The 19,694-nt window shown below is 37.4% G+C and overlaps 1 protein-coding gene across 5 annotated transcripts in view; it reads left to right on the plus strand.

Moving 5' to 3' along the window:
• The first annotated feature begins 12,523 nt into the window (after positions 1-12,523).
• Positions 12,524-19,694, plus strand: part of Dync1i1 (dynein cytoplasmic 1 intermediate chain 1) — a 264,774-nt gene continuing 257,603 nt past the window's right edge. For 4 of the 5 annotated variants that reach the window (XM_048785965.1, XM_048785968.1, XM_048785966.1 and 1 more), the window contains exon 1: positions 12,524-12,641. In XM_048785965.1, coding sequence (XP_048641922.1) covers positions 12,534-12,641 — 108 coding nt within the window. In that variant the 5' untranslated portion in view covers positions 12,524-12,533. The remainder of the gene's footprint in view (positions 12,642-19,694) is intronic. The other variant, XM_048785964.1, reaches the window with a different exon arrangement.

Genomic DNA, 19,694 nt, shown 5'->3' on the forward strand with positions numbered 1-19,694 from the left:
CTTCTTGTGAACGTACATATTGCTGACTTATATTAGGGGAATCTGCTTTTTACTTTATTATTGAACATAAAATTTTTCCTTCCCTAGTTTTTTAAAGTGGATCTTAACTGACTTTCCTTTAGTATGATAGTTTAGTATTTTTTCTCACTTGGGAGCTGCAAAAACATCGTGGAGCTGAGATCACCTGCATCCTCAAATAGGAAGACTGTGTGCTCACTGCAGGCAGGCTTACTGGAAAGTGCTGGCTTGACTTAGTTCTCTTGCATGGAAAATCTGGCCCTTTTATAAGGACAGCAGGTCAAGACTCCAAGTCAAAGCTAAAGCTAATCATGTCTGATGATTTGCTTGTTATTAGGTATTTTAAAGATCAGTCCCTCAGGTTACCTTGGAGTAGTTTATTTTTAGACATGTTCATTTATCATCTTAGCAACTCAGAGAAAACAGCTTCAAGCGCTACAGAGGGCTCTGTTCTAAAGCACAGATTTTTTTTTTTTTGCATCCGTTTTAAAGAGAAAGCCCAGGTATCAACACAATAATTTATCCTCAAGGCATTTGATACAATAAATCCTAGTTTGCTGAATTTGTTACTTGAGAGAAACAATGGAGTCTGTCAATTATAAATTGAATGAATTTGCTAAATAATCCTTTTAGATTCAGAAATCAGGTTATTAGGAAAAAATACATCAATGAATCTATAAGGATAGTGATTTAGTAAGAGATAGTTTAATGGATAAAGCAATGCTAGGAGTGGGTGTTTGTTGCACATTTGTACTGGTGGGTGAGAAAATGAATTTCTTCTACCATGGGAATAAAGATTTATTGCATAATAAGGAAGGATTTCTTTGAGCTTGGTCATTCAAAAGCATGGCACAGTGATCTAAATTTTTGATGACTAGAAAATCTCCAAAATTTTAGTGAAAATATGGAAGATTTCCCATTTATATATAATGGTTCTTTAGCCACTCAAGAAATATTTGCTGAATACCCATGGCTAGGCACCAGTGGTACACAGATAATTAGATGTGGCTAGTGCCTTAGAAGCTTTAAGTCTAACGGGAGGAGAAAATAACATCAAAAAATAATATAGTCACCATTGTGGTACCTGTTCTAGCAAAACCATACACAGGGCACTCTCGGGGCACCAGTGCCCAAGCTTGTAATGGCGTTCAGAGCACATTACTCCAAAATATGGGACCTAAGAGTATTGAATATGTTAAGCTGAAGGAATTCGAGAAAGAGCATAGGCAAGGAAGACAATCTTCCCCCACCTTCCTCTAAAGCATATCAGGTTATAAGACCCCCATGGAGGTGCCACCTTTCCATTCCCAAAGCAGAGGAGCATCCTTATCTCCAAAGTCACAGGGACACAGGAATTTGAACACTCAGACCTTGCTAGGGTTTCCCCAGTTTAATACCTTTAGGTCCCACTCTTTTTGCCCTACCATATCTTCCCATGACTCTTCATTCTTCATCAGACCTATTTAAAAACTCAGGTAACTGTTTCTACAGGCCTTCATTTTCTTATGAAGGCTCCAGTGCCATGTAAAACTTATACTAAAAATAAAACTATATGGTTTTTCTCTTGTTAATCTGTCTTTTGTTAAACGGTCTCCAGATAATGAACCTAAGATGGGTACAAGGAAAAGCTGTTTTTCTCCTCTGACTCTTGAAGCACTGGGAAGGCCTTCTGGGGACATGTGACTGAGTTGAGACAGAAATATCAATAAGAATCTTGAGGTAATGAGTGGGAAGAAGAGCATTTTCAGAGTTTGTGAAATTACAGAGGTATGTGTCAGTACAATGTGAACTAGGGAATGGAGTGATCTAGAGACAGAGAGATGGGAAATAAGAACTCTTAGGTGCCATGATGTGGAGTTGATGTATATGTTGTAACTAAAAGGGTGTCATAGCTGTGTTTCAAGTGTACCTCATTAGATTTGAATGACAGAAAGATCACCCTGATTCAGTATAGATGTTGTCTCATGGAAGGAGAAATATTATCATGGAGAGAAGGTGTTAGGTGAGTATCACCACTGTCAATGATGAAGCAATGTTGAAGACTGCCATTGGGTAGTGTGAATGGGATATATATAGGAGAACTCAGGTTTGGAAATACTACATGGTAAAGTTGGAGGACTGTTGAAAATTGGCTGTGGGATATAGTGAGCTGAGGATTTGGGGCTGATCAAGGAAAACAGGAACATGAGATGGCAGCATTGCACAATAAGATTTATTGGGTGGTACTTGGAAAGGATTGCATAAGAGAGGAAGTCCCTCACAGCAGATCTTACAGGGACAGCATCATGGCCATAACCCAGAAGGTGAAGAAGGCAAGGGAATTTCCTGGAGAGAAGGGAGTGGAAGACGAAGACTATGTGCATAAGGTAGGGAGCCTAGGTGAGAGAGATCCAATCTTCTATAGCCACAGGGCTGGTCTTATCTATGGGTAGCAGATGTTGGGAGAAGTTTTGCACAGCATGATATCCAGGCTCTAAATGGCTAAAAATATGCTTATATGAGCTCTATTTAAAGCAATAATGTGTGTAAGAAATTGTGTTTGGGGTAAGTAGGCTTTCAGCTAATGCTACCAGCCTGCAGAAAGGAAAACTATGGATGCCAATAGATAGGGGCCATCTTTAACCTATTAACACAGCCAGTGTCGATTGAAAGCCAACCATGTACCCAAGCTGAGGAGCCACTGTACCAGTTCCAAAGTAAAGTTACATGATGATCTGTGAAGAATTGCCCCTTTCCATGTGTTCCTTGAGAGTATCTGTTAAGATTGAGATGCTCCCTTGTATTTTAGAACCTCTAGGGACACAGAAATTTTCTGTTATTTAAAGTGTTATGGTAGGAACCTTCTTGGTTTTGTTTCTTGTCTGATACCTGGCCTAGGTGGATGATTCCTCTTTCCCATCAATTTTGACCCAAATGTATGTGTTTCCAAGAGATACTTTTGGAAGGTCTTGCATCTTTCTTCCTTCTAGTTTTCTCTGTGATATACCCCTAAGGATGCCCCTCTTCTTTTTTCCAATTCTATTTCCTAGTTCCTCTTCTGCCCTAATTCATATAGACTGAATTCCAAAATACTTCCCTCTAGTTGTCCAAACTCTTCCATTTCTGGTTTTATGCTCTTCAAGGATTCTACTTAAAGTTATCATTTCCTGAGGACTCTTGATATCATCTGAGTGTTTCCTGAGGAAAGATGTTCTAGGATATGAATGGTTGATTCTCTTAATTGGGGAACAATCCTTTTCTCAAAGAGAAGCATTTTGAATCTCTAAATTGGTGGAATGCACAGTAGGAGTCAGGAATAAAATAGACAATTTCAGAACTTTTTGGCAAAGATAACAATGGCTTTTGAGTCTTTTAAGGATAAGAGCTCTTATCCTCATTCTGCTAACTAGATGAGAGGGCAGATACCCTATGGATTGATTTTGCTCTCCAGCAAATGGGCGCTGTGCTAAGTGCTTGAGTCTCTTCTGTTTAATACACTGCAATTGCCAGTGCTCAAGTTATAGGTTAAGCAGTACAATTTAAGCCACTCAGAATCATGAAACAGTGGAAGTAGAACTAGAAACACTGTGCAGACAAAGCCATCTGAAACACATCTCACAAACTCAGCAAGAGTGAAATGAAAGGATTTCTTTTAGACATATTTTGATTTGGCTTCTTAAGTTAAAAACTTACACAATAAGAGTAAAATTGAGAGCAGCCTGGGAGAATCAACATGAATATTTAAAACTATGTATGATTGAGATAGTTGTTTTTCCAGAACAGTAGTTCTCTACTGACATAAGTAGATTCTTCCTTTGCAGATGATTCTCTTGAAGTACTTGAGATCATCCAGTATTGGGCTTTGGTTTTATGACTGGGAATTTTCAGTGGCAAAGGCTTTCCTAAGTGGTGTTAGCTCTTCCATGCAATTTACATGTACTGCCACCAGGTGGTGATAAAGAACAATGGCAAGATTGGACTGGAGGTGGACCATTGGGGGTCCACCATAAAGGTCTTTAAAAGGAAGAGCTTTCTTTAGATTAAAATGAGTAAAACCTAAAATAAGTAAACATTGAAAGGGAAGAATTATTTGATAAACCTCTTCAAGAATAAGGAGACTTAAAATTGATCAAATTATGTTTTTATGTATGTATGAATATGCCATAATGAGACCAGGCTGCATGCACAATATGCACCAATTTAAAAGACTTTTAAAATTTTCAAATTAGGGTTGGAGTTATGGCTCAGTCATATAGCACTTGTCTCGCATGTGCAAGGCCCTGGGTTTGATCCTCAGCACCACATATAAATAAATAAATAAATAAATAAATAAATAAAGTTAAGGTATTGTGTCCAACTACAACTACAAAAAAATTTAAAAATTAAAAAATTTTTCAAATTAAACCTTAAAACAAACAAATGAAAGAGTAAGGAGATCAAATGTGTCCAGTTCTTACTCTTTCCCATAATGATTGTGAACTTGGCTAACTACATCTCAATTTCCCTATTGATGGGTAATATGCTATTACCAGATATATAATCTTTGAAGTTCTTATTATGAAATAAACATATCATAATTGTAATTATTAGAACAATCTTAGCCAAATTCAAAGGACAAAAAGTAAAATAAAGTTTCACTCAGAGTAGTCTATAGTTTACTAACAACTGTCTTTGCTTATATCACAACCAGGCTAAAGCCATTTAATATGCGTGTGTGTGTACACACATATATTGTGGGAAAAGGGGATAGGGAATGAGAAAAGGCTTCTTGATTCATCCGCCTTATCTCTTGCCTAGCATAGACAAGTGAGAAATCTTTCACACATAGTCTACGGGTCCTTCTCCTCAAGGCCTCCCTAACTCTACTTTCCTTATACTATACATATCCTGAGGTCTTAGATCTTCCTGGTATTTCTAGGTCAGTTAGTTTATAGACTCTTAGTTCCATTTTGAATTTTCTATGTGATTTTCAGTGATTTTAATACTGTATCTTTCCCCTTTCCTCAAAGTAAAAAGTGCAAACTCCCTCCATTTAGGTTATTTATATAAATATTTAGGAGCACTCTGTTAAGAAAATGTCTCTCCAGGTTTTAGAATCAGCTTCATGTTATCATAAGTATATTAAGTCAGATGGCAGTCTAGGGAACCCTGGAGGACCCAAGACACGTTCAGGATTTGTAAAGGCAAAACTATTTTCATAATAACAATAAAATATTTTCTGTGATTTTTCATCATGTTGATATTTTTAGTGACAATGTAAAAGCAGTAATGAGAAAATTGCTGATGTCTTAGTAGGACATGAGGTAGCTTACATACCCCAGTTTCACTTAAGAATGTTCTTCATGAAGTAGAAGAGATATTAGCTACCTTCAATCTCTACTCTAGATGTGTGTCCTACTGAGGGACAAATGGGAACACATAAAGTAGTTCTGCTACCTCCCAGAGATCAGAGTTGTCTGAGGAAAAGCCTTTGTGCAATAGTTTAAATTGTGAGTTCATTAGTTCCCTTTTGTTATAAACTCTATTATTTACTTGAAAAAGTAACTGACAAAACCATGTTTATTCAGACTTCACTAATTGGCAGACATTTTCGCAAAAATCAATGGCGTCAGCTGTCACTTCAAGAGCACAACTGACAATATTTGTTGCTAATGATGAATTCTTGAGCAAAAATTAGAAAGATTTTATGTGTCACTACCATAAGCTTGAGAGCATTGTCATACCTATAGGCTTTTCTGGGGAGATTGGTAATGATCTTACCAAACTTGATTTTCAGATGTTTTAAGAAACTGTTGTTTTTTGACTTTTGATGTGAAATCAAAGAAAATCCACAATTACCTGAAGAGGATATTAAAATACTCATCTGTTTTCAAACTACATATCTGTGTACAGCCAGATTTTCTTCACATACTTCAATTAAAATAGCATGTCACAACAGATTGCAGAAGTAGCTATGAGAATCCAGTTGACTTCTGTTACATCAGATATTAAGAAGATATGGGAAAATGTAAAAGAATTTGGGGCTAGGGTTATGGCTCTGTGGTAGTGCACTCGCCTAGCATGTGTGAGGCGCTCGGTTTGATCTTCAGCACCACATTATAAAAAAAAAGGTATTGTGTCCAACTATAACTAAAAATATATTTTTAAAAAATGTGAAAGAATTATACTATTCTTACTGCTTTTTGTCTTGGATGACATAGGTATGCTTTCCATAAAAATGTTATATGAATAAGTAACAAGGTTTTGTTTTAACATTAATCATTAAAAAATGATTAAAATTTGTTTTTAATGTTCCCAGAGTTAATTGTTAACAAGGGTAATATGTTAAAAATGTTCCCAGAGTTCATTGTTAACAAGGGTAATATGGATATAGTCCATATATATGAAAGCTCTTAGAAGTCTTTGATTTTTAAGAGTTTAACAGGGTTCTGAGGTCATAATGAGAACTGTTCTTCCATGGTAAAAATGGATCATGTCTGGGCATTGTCCAACTAAGAGAAAGATTTTATTTTTTAAAATTTATTTTCAGAGTGTATTGATGGCAAAAAAATTAGCCAGTAACCCCTGTACATGTTTCACCAACCAACTTCCTCCTGAGATGTCTACATTTATTGACTCAGATATACCTCTAAGCTGGGTTAATGGTTGTGGTCCATGTCATCCCTGGGTTTCCCGATCCATGTAGAAGGAAGGAGGTAGCTGTGTTGTATGAGAGAGCAAGCAGGTGAAATGAGGCTGCGAAAGATCAAATTCCTTACACATACCTAGTGGCAAATGGAAAGTTCAATATCTGATAGTGTAGAACTCGCAAGAGCAATGGCATCCAAGCGAGAACTTATTTCTAGGTATTTTTTTCAATGAGTCTGGCAACAGCTGAGCAATGACTTCGACCTTGCGTGATTACGACTTTAAGCTTAAAAATACATTTGCGTCTGCCAGCATTAGAAATGGAATCTCCAACTGCTGCTAACTTAGACGACCAGAAGGAAATAGAGATCTATAGTGTTCAAAAGCTAAGCCTTGGAAGGGGCTGTGACCCAGCAGCTGTGCAAACAGGGCCAACCCATTGCTTCTCCTCTGTTAAGACACTTGGTGTGAAATAAGACAAAACCCACTGTGAGGAAATGTGCAGAAATGAAAAAGGTGATAGGCCCCTTTGGGTTCAAGAGAAGCTGAAATTTTCCCTTTCTGCATGGATATGCGTGGATATGAGAAATGTGAGGGAGATGGGGCGAAGATGTGACATTGACTTGTTTTTCATCTTCCCTCCCCAGTGTCCACATTTCTCTCTTTCATGTTTTCCTCCTTCCCTCTTCTTCCCCTTCCTTCCTTTATTGCAACTTGATCTACCTTCTGTGGGAAGTGGTAAGAAAGAGAAGGATGTCTGTTGAGCAGAACTTGTAAATTATTTCTTATGTTCACAGAAAAATTGGAATAATTGTACTACTGTTAAATTAAATGACTACATTTCATATTTCTAATTTTTTTCTTTGACTCTCAACTCTTTCCTCCCATGCATTAATTCATGTAACCCATTGAATTGCAAAGGTCTTTCTGTGCACCCTGAAATGCCTGAGAGTCTCTGGGGGCATAGATTGGCTTTCCTGGATCTGAAGGTGCTGCTGCTGTTAAATCAGTAACGTTCCACACCCGTAATGAAATTCTCGAAGTGACACCTTCAGAGTGATTAGATTGAAATTTGACTGATGGTGAAGTTATAAAATAAGGGCATAAAGAGTTTGTAGGATAAGTTAATAGTAAAACTAATTGAAAAAGAAGAGGAGGAAGAAGTAGAAGAGAAGTTGAAGGAGGCAAAAGAGGAAAACCAACTTTCCTTAGGTGGTTTAAAATTTGCCAGGTACAATTCCAACCTTTTTTCATAGAGACTCATTTATTGGGGGTCAAAGGAATGGCAGATCACTGAGATCACAGATGGGCTAAAGCCAAAGTTAACTGAACTGAGAACTTTGGGAGGATGAGTGACAACACTGAGCTGGGGATAAAGGGCAAAGCAGGGGACAAAAGGGAAATCAGAGGCAAAGAATTGAAAATTGGACAAGTTAGGGTGTATGGGGGTTCACTTATGGAATCCAGAGTAAATGGAGTAGCAGATTTGAACTTTGAGATATCTCTTTTGGAGTGGATGCAATTTGGTGAATAGATGAACACAAGAGAGAGATGGAATTGTGTTTGGCCATAGTAAAGCTGGACATTTTGCAAGAGAGCAAGAGCCATGATGTGGGGTAGAGAAAGATAAGAAGTATGAATTTGGTAATGAAGCCAAAAGAGATGGAGGCAGAGGAGAAGCCAATGGAAAGCAATTCCACATATGGGACTCTGCAGTGAGGGATGCTGGACAGGAAACATAAAAGTGAGTCAACTCATCCCAGAATGGAAGGAGCTGGGTGCAGCTGAGCCATGACTGTTCCTAAGCCTGGGCAGAGTCGAGCCATGTGTTGGCGGGTGGGTGGGAGAACATGTAGATGATTAGACAGGGAGGAGCTCCACACTCAGAAGTGGGCTTGATTTATCTACTTGACCCCCTTGCCATCTGTAAATGAAAGAGACCAGGTTTTTGTGTATGTGAAGTAAGCGAGCAATAATTAGCAGTGGGTAGCTCTGACTTTTATTTTCTTAGACTGAGAACATCAGAATTGCCTTTGCCATGACCTATATTAGCCCCAGGAATCTCTATAACTCATGTCCCGCATGCTTTGCTTCTCCATTTGCTTTGTTTGATGTGCAGAGAGATTTAGTGGGTCAGACTGGCAAACCCCCTGGGAAAGCCTGTGGAGCTCAGTGCTGACACTGCATTTAATGCCACCATTGAAGCCATCTCCTTATGTGTAAAGGCTCATTAATTTACTATAACATGTACTTTCCAAACCTTTTAGGAGGCATTCTCTTGAGACTTTTTTTTAATTCTGTGAGTTGATGATAAGTGTCTACTGTGGAATAGATTAAAAAATCAATAAATGGAAGGTCCTCCATAGCTTTGTCTTTTAACACTGTAGCTCTACGACATTCTAAAAGGGACTCATATACTTTCAAACATCTCTACTTAATCTCTCTTTCTCTCTTTCTATTTTTTAAAGTATCAACTCTGTGGCTGAGAATATCAACTTAAACTATCAACATCATTTGGCATGTTGAACAGTTTGAAGAAAGCCTTTGTACTTTGAAGAAATGTACTAGGGATATATCTTACTTCCTCTTGTGATTAAAGTTCTTTGCAAGAAAATCACAACAAATACAGGATGTTTTATAGAATGGTTTTCTCCTTATGTTCAAAATATATAGTGAAGTTGTGCCAGGCATTTCTAACTGGGGAAAGGTATGTAATCATTGAGGAAACATGGAGGAGGGAGAAAGTTAACTTTTCTGAAGTTTCCACTGGCTGGATTTTCAGCTTAGAATGATACAGGTCTTGCTTTAACAGTGATTTATTTTCTAATTGTACATTTCACTTTTGACAGCAGAAAAAAATTCAACTAAATCAATTAGCTTGAACCCATTGGGCAAGAATGTATATAACTTCTCAGATGGCTTTTGTAATTAGGTTCAAATTTGCTCCTGCCAGGAATTTTACCTACTGGTCTCAAAAATTATTGTCCACCTGTATTTTATTGATAAACTTCAGTTTTTTTCAGTTCTGTAGCTTCTTTTGGAAAAAAAAAAAAGATAGGAGGATCTAACTGCTTGGATCCTTGTTCCTCCATGTTGGTCATCAGTGGGAGCTGGGTGAAGTGGTCTCCTTTAGACAGAGCTCTTCCTCTCTGCTGGCCTCTGACACTATTCGGCTTCCTTGCACTATCCACCTGACTTCTGTAGGATTTTGAATCCATGACTCAAGTTTTAACAATCTTGTAGGTGGATGACTTCAGTGAGCTTTATTCCATAGCTTCAGTCCCTGATCCAACTGTCAGTCTCATCTTTATGTTGTATCTATGCATTTGTCTAAAAGACTCATTGATGCCCAAATTAGGACATGTTACAAGTGGTTTTTTTTAATAGTACCCTTTTATTTTTTCCTTCTCTTCTCGATTTCACTGCCTTCCTCTTTGCTCTCTTGAAGATAATTGATACTGATCCTTCCTCCTTTAGTCACATCTAAAGACTGCCAAGAATTACTTGGTCCGTGGCTGTGCTATCTCCAGTCCACATCTCTACTTGCTGTCTCTCCACCACTTACCATCCCAGTGCAGGTGCAGTTGACTGAAATAGGTGTTGGCACCAGCCTCCCAGCAACTTGCATTATTTCTAGTTTATGCTCCTATCTGTAATGCAGGCAGGGACAAGAATAGGCTTAAGCAAATTCCATTCTCATTTTGTCACTTCTTTCCCTTTCAAAAAGCTTCTGTGATTGTCCATCACCTGTTAAATCAAATACAACTCATTTCTCTGTTTCTTCCCCCACAAGACTTTTACCATTTGCCTTCATTTTTCACAAATAGAGTTTATATTTCTTGATGGAGTCATGTGTAACTCTTATATTCAATCTGCTGGTTTCCCCCTCCATAGATCTCTGCATATCTAAATCTTCCCTTCCTTTGCTAGTTCCCAAGCTTGTACAACATACCGTTCAAATTCCATGTGCTCCTCAATGCTCACCTGGGCCTAATTCCTCAGATCTTGATTATTATTTTGCTCTGCATTCCCTTTGAACTTGCACCTTGGAGATTAGAAGTGTGTGGTAGGTCAGAGCACGTGTAAGCTGGAATGTAGGTTCTGCCACATATTGGCCATGTAGTCACAGGTCTTGCTGAGCATTCTTTATCTTGATTGTGAAAAAGACATTAATTGTACAAATCTGCTTGAATTGTGGTAACAAATATGATAATGAATGCAAAGGGCCTGGTACACTGTAATCAATAAGTCAATGTCTCAGAGACTTCCCCAGTCACACTACAAGCCCAGGAATTTGAGTTCAATCCTCCTTGAAGGGAAGAATCTAGTATTGCTGGTCATTGTATCCCTTTGCCTTATAGAGTGGCCAGCAAGGATTAAATATTCAGCAAATGTTTGTTGAAAATTGAAGACAGGGTGTGATCATGAATGGCAGAGATTGATTATTGTGATCATTGTTATTTTGCAAGTCTTTGCCATCACACTGTGAGCAGAAATGTGTCCAACAGGAACACGGTACACTTCCTGGCTGTGTGTCTGACAGCATGTCTTAGAGTGATTGCAGGCTCATGATTACCTTCCAAGGACAGTGACAGGAAGTTTGAGCATCTTTTATTGTTCTTCTCTTTGTTACTTTTTTTGTGTGTGCCTTCCATCACTCTGGCATCTATTTAGGAATACATTATACATTTTTTATAGTTGCATACAAATAACGTACAAGTAAATACTCATGACATTTATAGTTAGTTGATGTTTTTGTTTTTGTTTTTTTCTTCTTTGAGAAATTTGGGTCAGAGGAAGTTCTTCATTTCTCAGGATTTCCATCTTGTTTGCTTTCAGTATGTAAGAAGCAAGTATGTAATTATTCATAATTGATAAACTTATTTTATTTTAAAATATTTCTGGTACCATTGCCACCAGCAGCTGTATCATGATTAGTATTAAAATTAAGTCTCATTTGGATAAATTTCCCAAGAACTTCCCCAGAATTACCTCCTTTTCATGTGTTCCCAAAACACATGAAGAAAAAGGTAAGTGCCAAAATAATAAATATTGTATTCTGTATGCAAATCAAAGTTTTATAGAATCAGGGTTTATTGGACATGAAATTAATTGTGACAGTTCAGAAGGAATTTTACAGAGAAAGAAGATTAACTTGCTAAGTCCTCAGCAGCTGTCTTCCCTGATACATATGTTAGGCAAAATGAAATTTCCATGTGCTCAGGTCCAGTGGAGGAATGTTTATAGAGTCTATCGAAATTTGGGCAGGACAGGTCTCTCAGGATTCATGGCACCTGTTTTCTCAGAGTGGAGATGGATTGCCCCGTTACCATCTGAACTACAGTTCGTGATGATGATTATTTTTTGATGCTTTCCTTTGGTTTATTTGTAAGAAACTTGTACAGGAGATGCATTGTCTATTTTTTTAAATTAATTTTTTTATTTATATATGACAGCGGAATGCATTACAATTCTTATTACACATATAGAGCACAATTTTCATATCTCTGGTTGTATACAAAGTATATTCACACCAATTCGTGTCTTCATACATGTACTTTGGATAATAATGTCCATCACATTCCACCATCATGTCTAACCCATGCCCCTTCCCTTCCCCTCCCACCCGAATTGCCTGTTCGGAAGTAATTTACTATTCGTTTCAGATCAGATGATAATGTTATATTTCTTCAGACATTTATGCCTGCATAATAAGGGAAGATTTAGGTAGAGTCAGACCAGATTTAACTTAATTTGTTTTTGATTCTTCAACATAGGCTAAGTAATATGACCTATTAATACACCCCAATCCCATTTTCAAGCTGCATTTCCTTTTGAATGATTTTTGCAATGATAATATAAAAAGTTATATGTTCACCTTTCTTCCCTTTTTCTCCAAGGAAACCAACATGTCTGACAAAAGTGACTTAAAAGCTGAGCTTGAGCGCAAAAAGCAGCGCTTAGCACAGATAAGAGAAGAGAAGAAACGGAAAGAAGAGGAGAGGAAAAAGAAAGAGGTAAATACTGGAGGTTGGGGTGTGGGTGTTGTGTGGTAAGAAGAAAATCACTTGGTTCTGAAGGACTGGTCAAATGGATAAATAGGACCCCTTCAAAGAATCCTTTTTGGATATCTGGATAAAATGAGTGGGTATCTATGTCCTCAGAAAGATAAGGTCATTGCTATCTGAAACCCAAGGTTCTCCCCAAACTTGAATAGAACCCTAAAGGTAGTCTGGGATCTATTGTCAGACATTTCTTGACCTTTCCATGCCTCATTCTCCTATCCTTAAAAATGAGAATATATTTATTTTGTGGGCTTGTGAGGATAAAGAGAGTTAATCTTAACAGTACCCAAAGTATAGTTAGTACTTAACAAGTGTCAGTTTTAATACAAGATTATTTTAAAAAATGACCAGCAAAACTATTTTAGCTGGGCATGGTAGCGCATGCCTGTAATCTTAGTGACTTGGGAGGATGAGGTAGGAGGATTGCAAACTTGAGGCTAGCCTCAGCAATTTAGCAAGACCCTAAGCAACTTAGTGAGACCAAGTCTCAAAAAGAAAAATAAGAAGGGTTGGGATGTGGTTCAGTGGTAAAGTGCTTCTGGGTTCAATCCCTAGTACTGGGCAGGGGAGGGGGGGAGAGAAAGAGAGAGAGAGAGAGAGAGAAAGGAGAGAGAGAGAGAGAGAGAGAGACTATTTTAGATATTTCAGAAGAAAAATAGAAAATGATTCTGATGGATTTCCATTGATGCCTATATGGTATATATTTTCATGGTAGATAAGAATCCTAGGTTTGATTGAGGGGAAAGGAGGTGAGAGAATGGATGGGGTAGTATAGGATATAGCATATTAAGTGTTAGAACTGAAAGGAATTTTAAAGACCTTCCATTGAGTCCCCTTTTGATGTCAACAAAGCAGGAAGTATCCAGAGGTAAAATGCAGCTTTTCTGCTGCTAGATCCAGAATTAAAGTCTCTCAACTCTCAGTTTAGTGCCTGGCTGTCATGTCACTATTTAAATCCAAGAAATAATTTATTTTTAATTCCCCAATTTGTTGTGGCAGTTTAGAAATAGCCCATGCTTCCTACACAAACCAGATGCCAAAGATAATCTTGCATAGTCTCCTACAAAGAAAACATCGTGTAGGGTGATACACTTGTGTATACAGAAACCACAGCTGTTTCCCTACATTTTTCTTCAAGGAAAAAGAAAATGTATTTAATGCCTTGCAATCTAAATAAGTGTTGTTTTATACTACAAGGCTGTGAGACCAAAGTAACAGATTCTTTTTTTAACAATTATTATTTTCCAACAAAGTAAAACATAATTGCAATTGCATTTCAGCCCTCTGGCATCTCCCATCTCTCCACACCATTACACTTTGATTGATGTGATCATTTATCTGTCCTTGACATCATGTGTAATGGTTTTCCCTTGGAGATCTTTGCTGTTATGTATGCAGTTTTTGGGTGAAATAGAGGTGAGAATTGACAAGGAATGGCTATTCATTTCTACGCGCAGCCAAAAAAGGCATTAAGTGATTATGTTTCCTTTCCTTCAAACGTCAACACTTAGTGTAGTTTTAAACCACCTGTTATACTTTACTAATAACTGGTTTCCTTTTAAACTGACATTCTAATATCCAACTCGAATTTCACAGAATTACCACAAAAGATGATGTGATACAGGAAATCTGGTTCCAAATTATGCTGTCTGCCTCATCTTGTTCCTTTTGCACATTTTGGGGAAATTAGAGGCAAACCAGACTGATCGAAACTGGGTACCCCTTTTGCTTCCACACCATGAAGTTTTGCCTGATAGAGATTTAGCCTCTTATACTGCGAAAAGAGTCCTGGGAGATTGAGGTGGCGGGTGGTGGGGAGTATAGACTACCTGGACTCTAGATGTTTCTTTGCCTCTACCTGGTTCTGGACTTAGAGTCACTTAAGGTCTTAGATGCCTCATTTCTAAGCAGAAGAAAGGGCGGTTAAGGCCATGTTAACTCAACCTTGCTCCACAGAGTCACATGGCCATTCAGAGTCCTCAGGTCTGATTCTCAGTTTCTGTTTCAAAAAATCCAAGTAAGGGTTGGATTTTGCAACACACTGACTACATCATCTTTGAGAGCTATCCTGGCTTTAAATCTTCTTTCTTTATAGTCTTTCTCTCCTTAAAAAGATCTTTCCTGTCTTTAACGTAAACATCTTTCACAAACTGTGCTGACTTGGTTTGTTCTATGTGACCAGTATAATCAGACAGAGGGCAGTAATGCCTAGTAGTTATGCACAGAGGGTGTTTTTTTTGTTGTTGTTGTTGTTGTTTTTTGTTTTTTTAATTTGAACTTGACTCCTCATAGAATGGCCTTTAATGAGGTCTTCTATGAGCCTATTTCCTCCTCTATAACATGAAGAAAAGAGTGGTACTTTTCTCAGAGTTCTGAGCAGATTCAAGAAGATACTACAGAGCAGTGAAACAAATCAGTAAGCAACAGATCACATTCTGCTTCTAAGACCAGCAACCAGTGACCAGGACCCCACAGAATGGATTTGCACACACTGCTCAGCACCACTCCTGGTGAGAGGCGTTTTCCAAAAATGCCCCACTATTCAAAGATCCTATAATTCAAGACCCCTAGTTTCATGGGATTATAGTATTTTGTAGCCAGAAGAAGCCAGGAAGTAATCTTTTCTGAAGTCTTTTTTTTTTTTTCAAATAAGGAAATAAGATCTACGTCTTAGAAGTAGCCCTTCTTTATCTCTAGTTCCTGAAGGACCCCTCAATCAGTCAGGTATCCAAAGCAGAAACCTTAGATAATTCTTTCTCCACCCCCTCCACAATTTTCATTGATCACCAGGTTCTAGATGGAACCAAACTCTTTTCTCACCCTAAATCCATATTCTAGCCAGATTCAGTTTCAGGTTGAGTGTCTCTTATCTGAAATGCTTGGGATTGGGGATTTTTAAGGTTTTGAAATATTTACATATACACAGTGAAATGTGTTGGGGGTGAGACCCAAGTCTAAATAAACATGGAATTCATTTATGTTTTGTATGTAGCTTATACACATAACCTAGAGGTAATTTTAAAAATTAAATAATTTTGTGCACAAAACAAAATTTCATTGTGTGGAATTTTCCACTTGTGGCATCAAGTTGTCATAGAAAGTTTGGGACAATTTTCTATGGCATTCTGGACAACACTCTGTTGATGTGGAGTTTATAAAACTCTTTTCTCAACTAAAGGGGACTGGGAAGGAGGTTGGGGACTGGGATAGAGAATAGAAGTAGAGAGGATGAAAAAGAATCAACACATGATGCCTGTGTGCATGGAAATATCACAGTGAATCCTCTTAATTTGTATAATTAGTATGTGTTAATAATTATAATTTTAAAAACCTTTAAAATTCTCTTTCCTTTCATATTCTTCTCTTTCTCCCTATTGTTTTTCACCTGGCTCTTAACTGCATGTCTTTCTATTCTCATCTCAAATGTCACTTTCTCCAGAAAGCTCATGCTGATACCTTTATCCACCCATCATGAGGTTAGATCTGTGTTCTATCCTTGACCTTATCAAACCATTTTTTAAATTTTTTCTTAGTTGTAGTCAGACACAATGCCTTTATTTTATTTATTTATTTTTATATGGTGCTGAGGATCGAACCCAGTGCCTCGCACATGCTAGGTGAGTGCTCTACCACTGAGCCCCAGCCCCAGCCTCCTTATCAAATCATTTAGCACAGAGTTTTACATTTGCTTCCTCAATTGTCTTTCTGTCCCCAGAGATGGCAAGTTTGGGAGCACAAGTCTGTATGTTGGTTTTGTTTTGTTTATAGTTGTTGTTTTCAGCATTGAATAGCACAGGTTTTGCCAGGTAGTAGACCTTCAATAAAATATAATGAATAATAAGTGAATAATAAACATAAACTAGTTTGAGCATGTCTGGAGAGGCTGGTCCAAGACACTCTTTCCAAGTATCTGAAGTTTTATTCTGCAGATTCATATTTCTTTGGAAGCTTCTAATCCTGAGTTCTTACAGTGCTGCATCAACTGGCCACTGTCATTGGCTCCTAAGTTTAAAATTTGCCAATTTTTGGGTTGTTTGTAGAAAGTGAGCCATACTCTTATAACGTTGTTTATAAAAAGATTCTCTAGGCTTATCAAGTAAAACAAATAAATTTAGAATTAAAAAGAAAAAAGATGCTCTTTAATGCTAACCTGAGTGACTTTCTTTGCCATGACTTTGAAAAACTAGAGTCAGGACCACCCAAGTTGATTATCTCCACAGAACCCAGAAAACTGTGTACATATATAAAATTGCCACCCTCTGCTCCTTTGGATGTCATGCTTTCTTGGCTGTGGTATTATGGATGAAATCTGATTTAAAAATAAATATAGTGGCCACCATTTAAGACACAGGCCCAATTTCATAAAAAAAAAATGGCTTTCATGCAGTGAGGTGAGTTTAATGGTGGCCACCCTGAAGTTTTACTCTGTCCTTGGCCTTAAGCCGAATTGCTAGAAGGTAGGATGTACCTGAGTTTCCTAACCTGTCCTCACTTGTCCCTCTAATAAATGTGGAACTGTCTTTGAAAAGTGACTGATAGATAATTCTCAGTTGGCAAATTTTCTGTCTTTGATTTTTCTTTCTGGGTCTCAGCTGTGATTACTCCACACAAACAAAAATTTCACTTGCTGGGAAAGTCACCTTGCAGATTTTTAATTACTAGTGCTACAGAATCACTCCTTGTTGAGTCATTAAAACAGTAGGATTCTGTAGTATTTACATGTGAAAAATAAAAAATTTCATGATTAGGATATTCCGTATTATTGTCTTAAATGAAGTAACATTTTATTTTAAGTTGCTAACCGGTAACAATCTGCATTTACAATAAGCCCCAGTTAACTATTTGCATTTTTCATGGTCAACATTGAGTGTTGATAACTTTCCCCTTCTTCTATTACATCTGGATGGATGTTTATTCTTTTTAATAAATGTCATTGTATGGTGTATTTTTCTATATGATAATTTTCTTCTTTAAGTTAAGTTAAACAATTAAAAAGGAGTTTAATGGAGACCCGAGTTGCAGAGGCTCCTTGTGCTGACGTGAAAATTTGGAGTTGGAGCTCAGGGATATTGTTTTTGCACAACATGAGGTTATATGTGTTGACATGTGATTTTCTCTTTACTGTGCTTCTTGAAAGCTTGCTGGTTAAAATTAGAATAAATCCCCCAAACCAAAAATAGATCTTGTGCCTTTCTGCACAGGATATCTAGGACAGAAAGTTTTGAATGAAATGCCTTAAGTTTGTTCAAAAGCAAAAGATTAGGCAGATCTTTTTCTATTTACTCTATGAAAACTCTATTAGGACTTCTCAGTTTGATTTCTTACTGATACTCTTGTCCTTTGATACATTTTTGTTGAAAGAATGAGGGAAAATTAAATATATCTTTGATGCTAGCACCTGGAAGTGGGTTTGTTGTGAGTGCTGGGTCTTTAGATGTCTAGGTGTCTTGGTCTAATGCTAGTATTGTAAAAGAGATTCCTGGGTGGGATATATAGTTGATGGGAATCAGCCTAAATGATGTATAGATCTAAGATTCTATAATTGTAAAACAATACTCACCAAAGGCAGATAGCTGATGCCTTCATTCAGCACATTTTTATTGAGTATTTACTATGTGCTAGGCCCTGATCTAGATGTGAGCATATTGTAGTTTACAAAGCAATCAAGTGCCTGCTCTCAGTAAAGCTGACAGTTCAGTTATGGCTAAACACTGTCTTGTAACACCACACTATTCTACATTGGATTCTGAAGGCAAATTTCACTTTTATTTTATTTGTCTTTCAGTAGCTCCTCTGGTAATTCCCTTTTCTTCTATTTCCCTCTTTCTTCCTCCCACCTTTTGACTTTCTGACAAATGTGGATAGAGATCCTTCCTCTGCAGCATCCTCTCATCTCAGCTTTGTCTCCACCTCTGTTGTACACAAACGTTGGAACTGCTTTAGTAGTTTAAATATTTCAATTGGAAAAGAAGATGAACTTTAATATCTTTACTGGTAATGTGCCATTTCAAAATCTGAGCTTATGTGAGAGGGCTAAAATTCTCTAGTAGTCTCTTTAGCAGTTATTGGCCTACATAACAACAGTTTTCTCTCTAATGACAGATAGCCTTAAAAACTATGTGTGCATTTTAAACCCAAAGTGAACAATAACAGAAGCGTTGGGTCCAGAGCCAAAGATGCACTTAGCTTATAATCAGGGTATAAGTTACCATCTGGAGATAAGTCAAAGCTTTCATGAACTCTTTCTACTTCAGATGCCAAGATACGAATTATGCTTTGTATGTCTGGTGGAGACAATGTACCTGTTAGGGTGCCCATTTGCCCTGGAGAAGGGATGTCTGGTCACTGGATAGTTGGTTTCTGAAAAGCTTGAAGACAGCTTCACTCCTGTAAGCTCACAAAACTTTCTTGCAAGGTATCTACACATCAATGTTCTCATGTTGGAGATAGAGGGAAATACCTCCTCTGGAGTAATAATTATGTTTTAAAAAGGAGGAAAGACCTGGAATTTTAAAATTTCTCCCAGAATACCTCTGTTGATCTTCATTAAATTGCATTTTAAGTTGTCATGATTTTGTAAAAACACAAACCGGGGATACAATCTGATTTAAGGATGCCCATGTGGTGTGTGTTAGGCAGAATTCATGAAAGGAATTCCTAAAGGATTTTTTGCACTGTATTTTTCTATATGATAATTTTCTTCGTTAAGTTAACATGTTGAGTGGAATCCTAATATATCAGAATCAAGCAACAAGATTTACAGCACTATTGTATTGTTAAGTCTGTATTGCCTTAATAGAGTTTAGCCCACTGTATTTTAAACCACCATCAGTTTACACTACCAGTACAAATAGTGTATTATACAGCTATAGATTTTCATAAATAACTTGATTTTTCATCCAAATTCCAAGAATTGCTGTTTCCACAATCCCAAATAGGGGGCATGAATTTTATAGATATACACTCATAAAGAACTGATGTCCCAGGAGGGACAAGGAGTTCTAA

The sequence above is a fragment of the Marmota marmota genome, unplaced genomic scaffold, assembly GCF_001458135.2.
Source record: "Marmota marmota marmota unplaced genomic scaffold, marMar, whole genome shotgun sequence".
Taxonomy (NCBI): domain Eukaryota; kingdom Metazoa; phylum Chordata; class Mammalia; order Rodentia; family Sciuridae; genus Marmota; species Marmota marmota.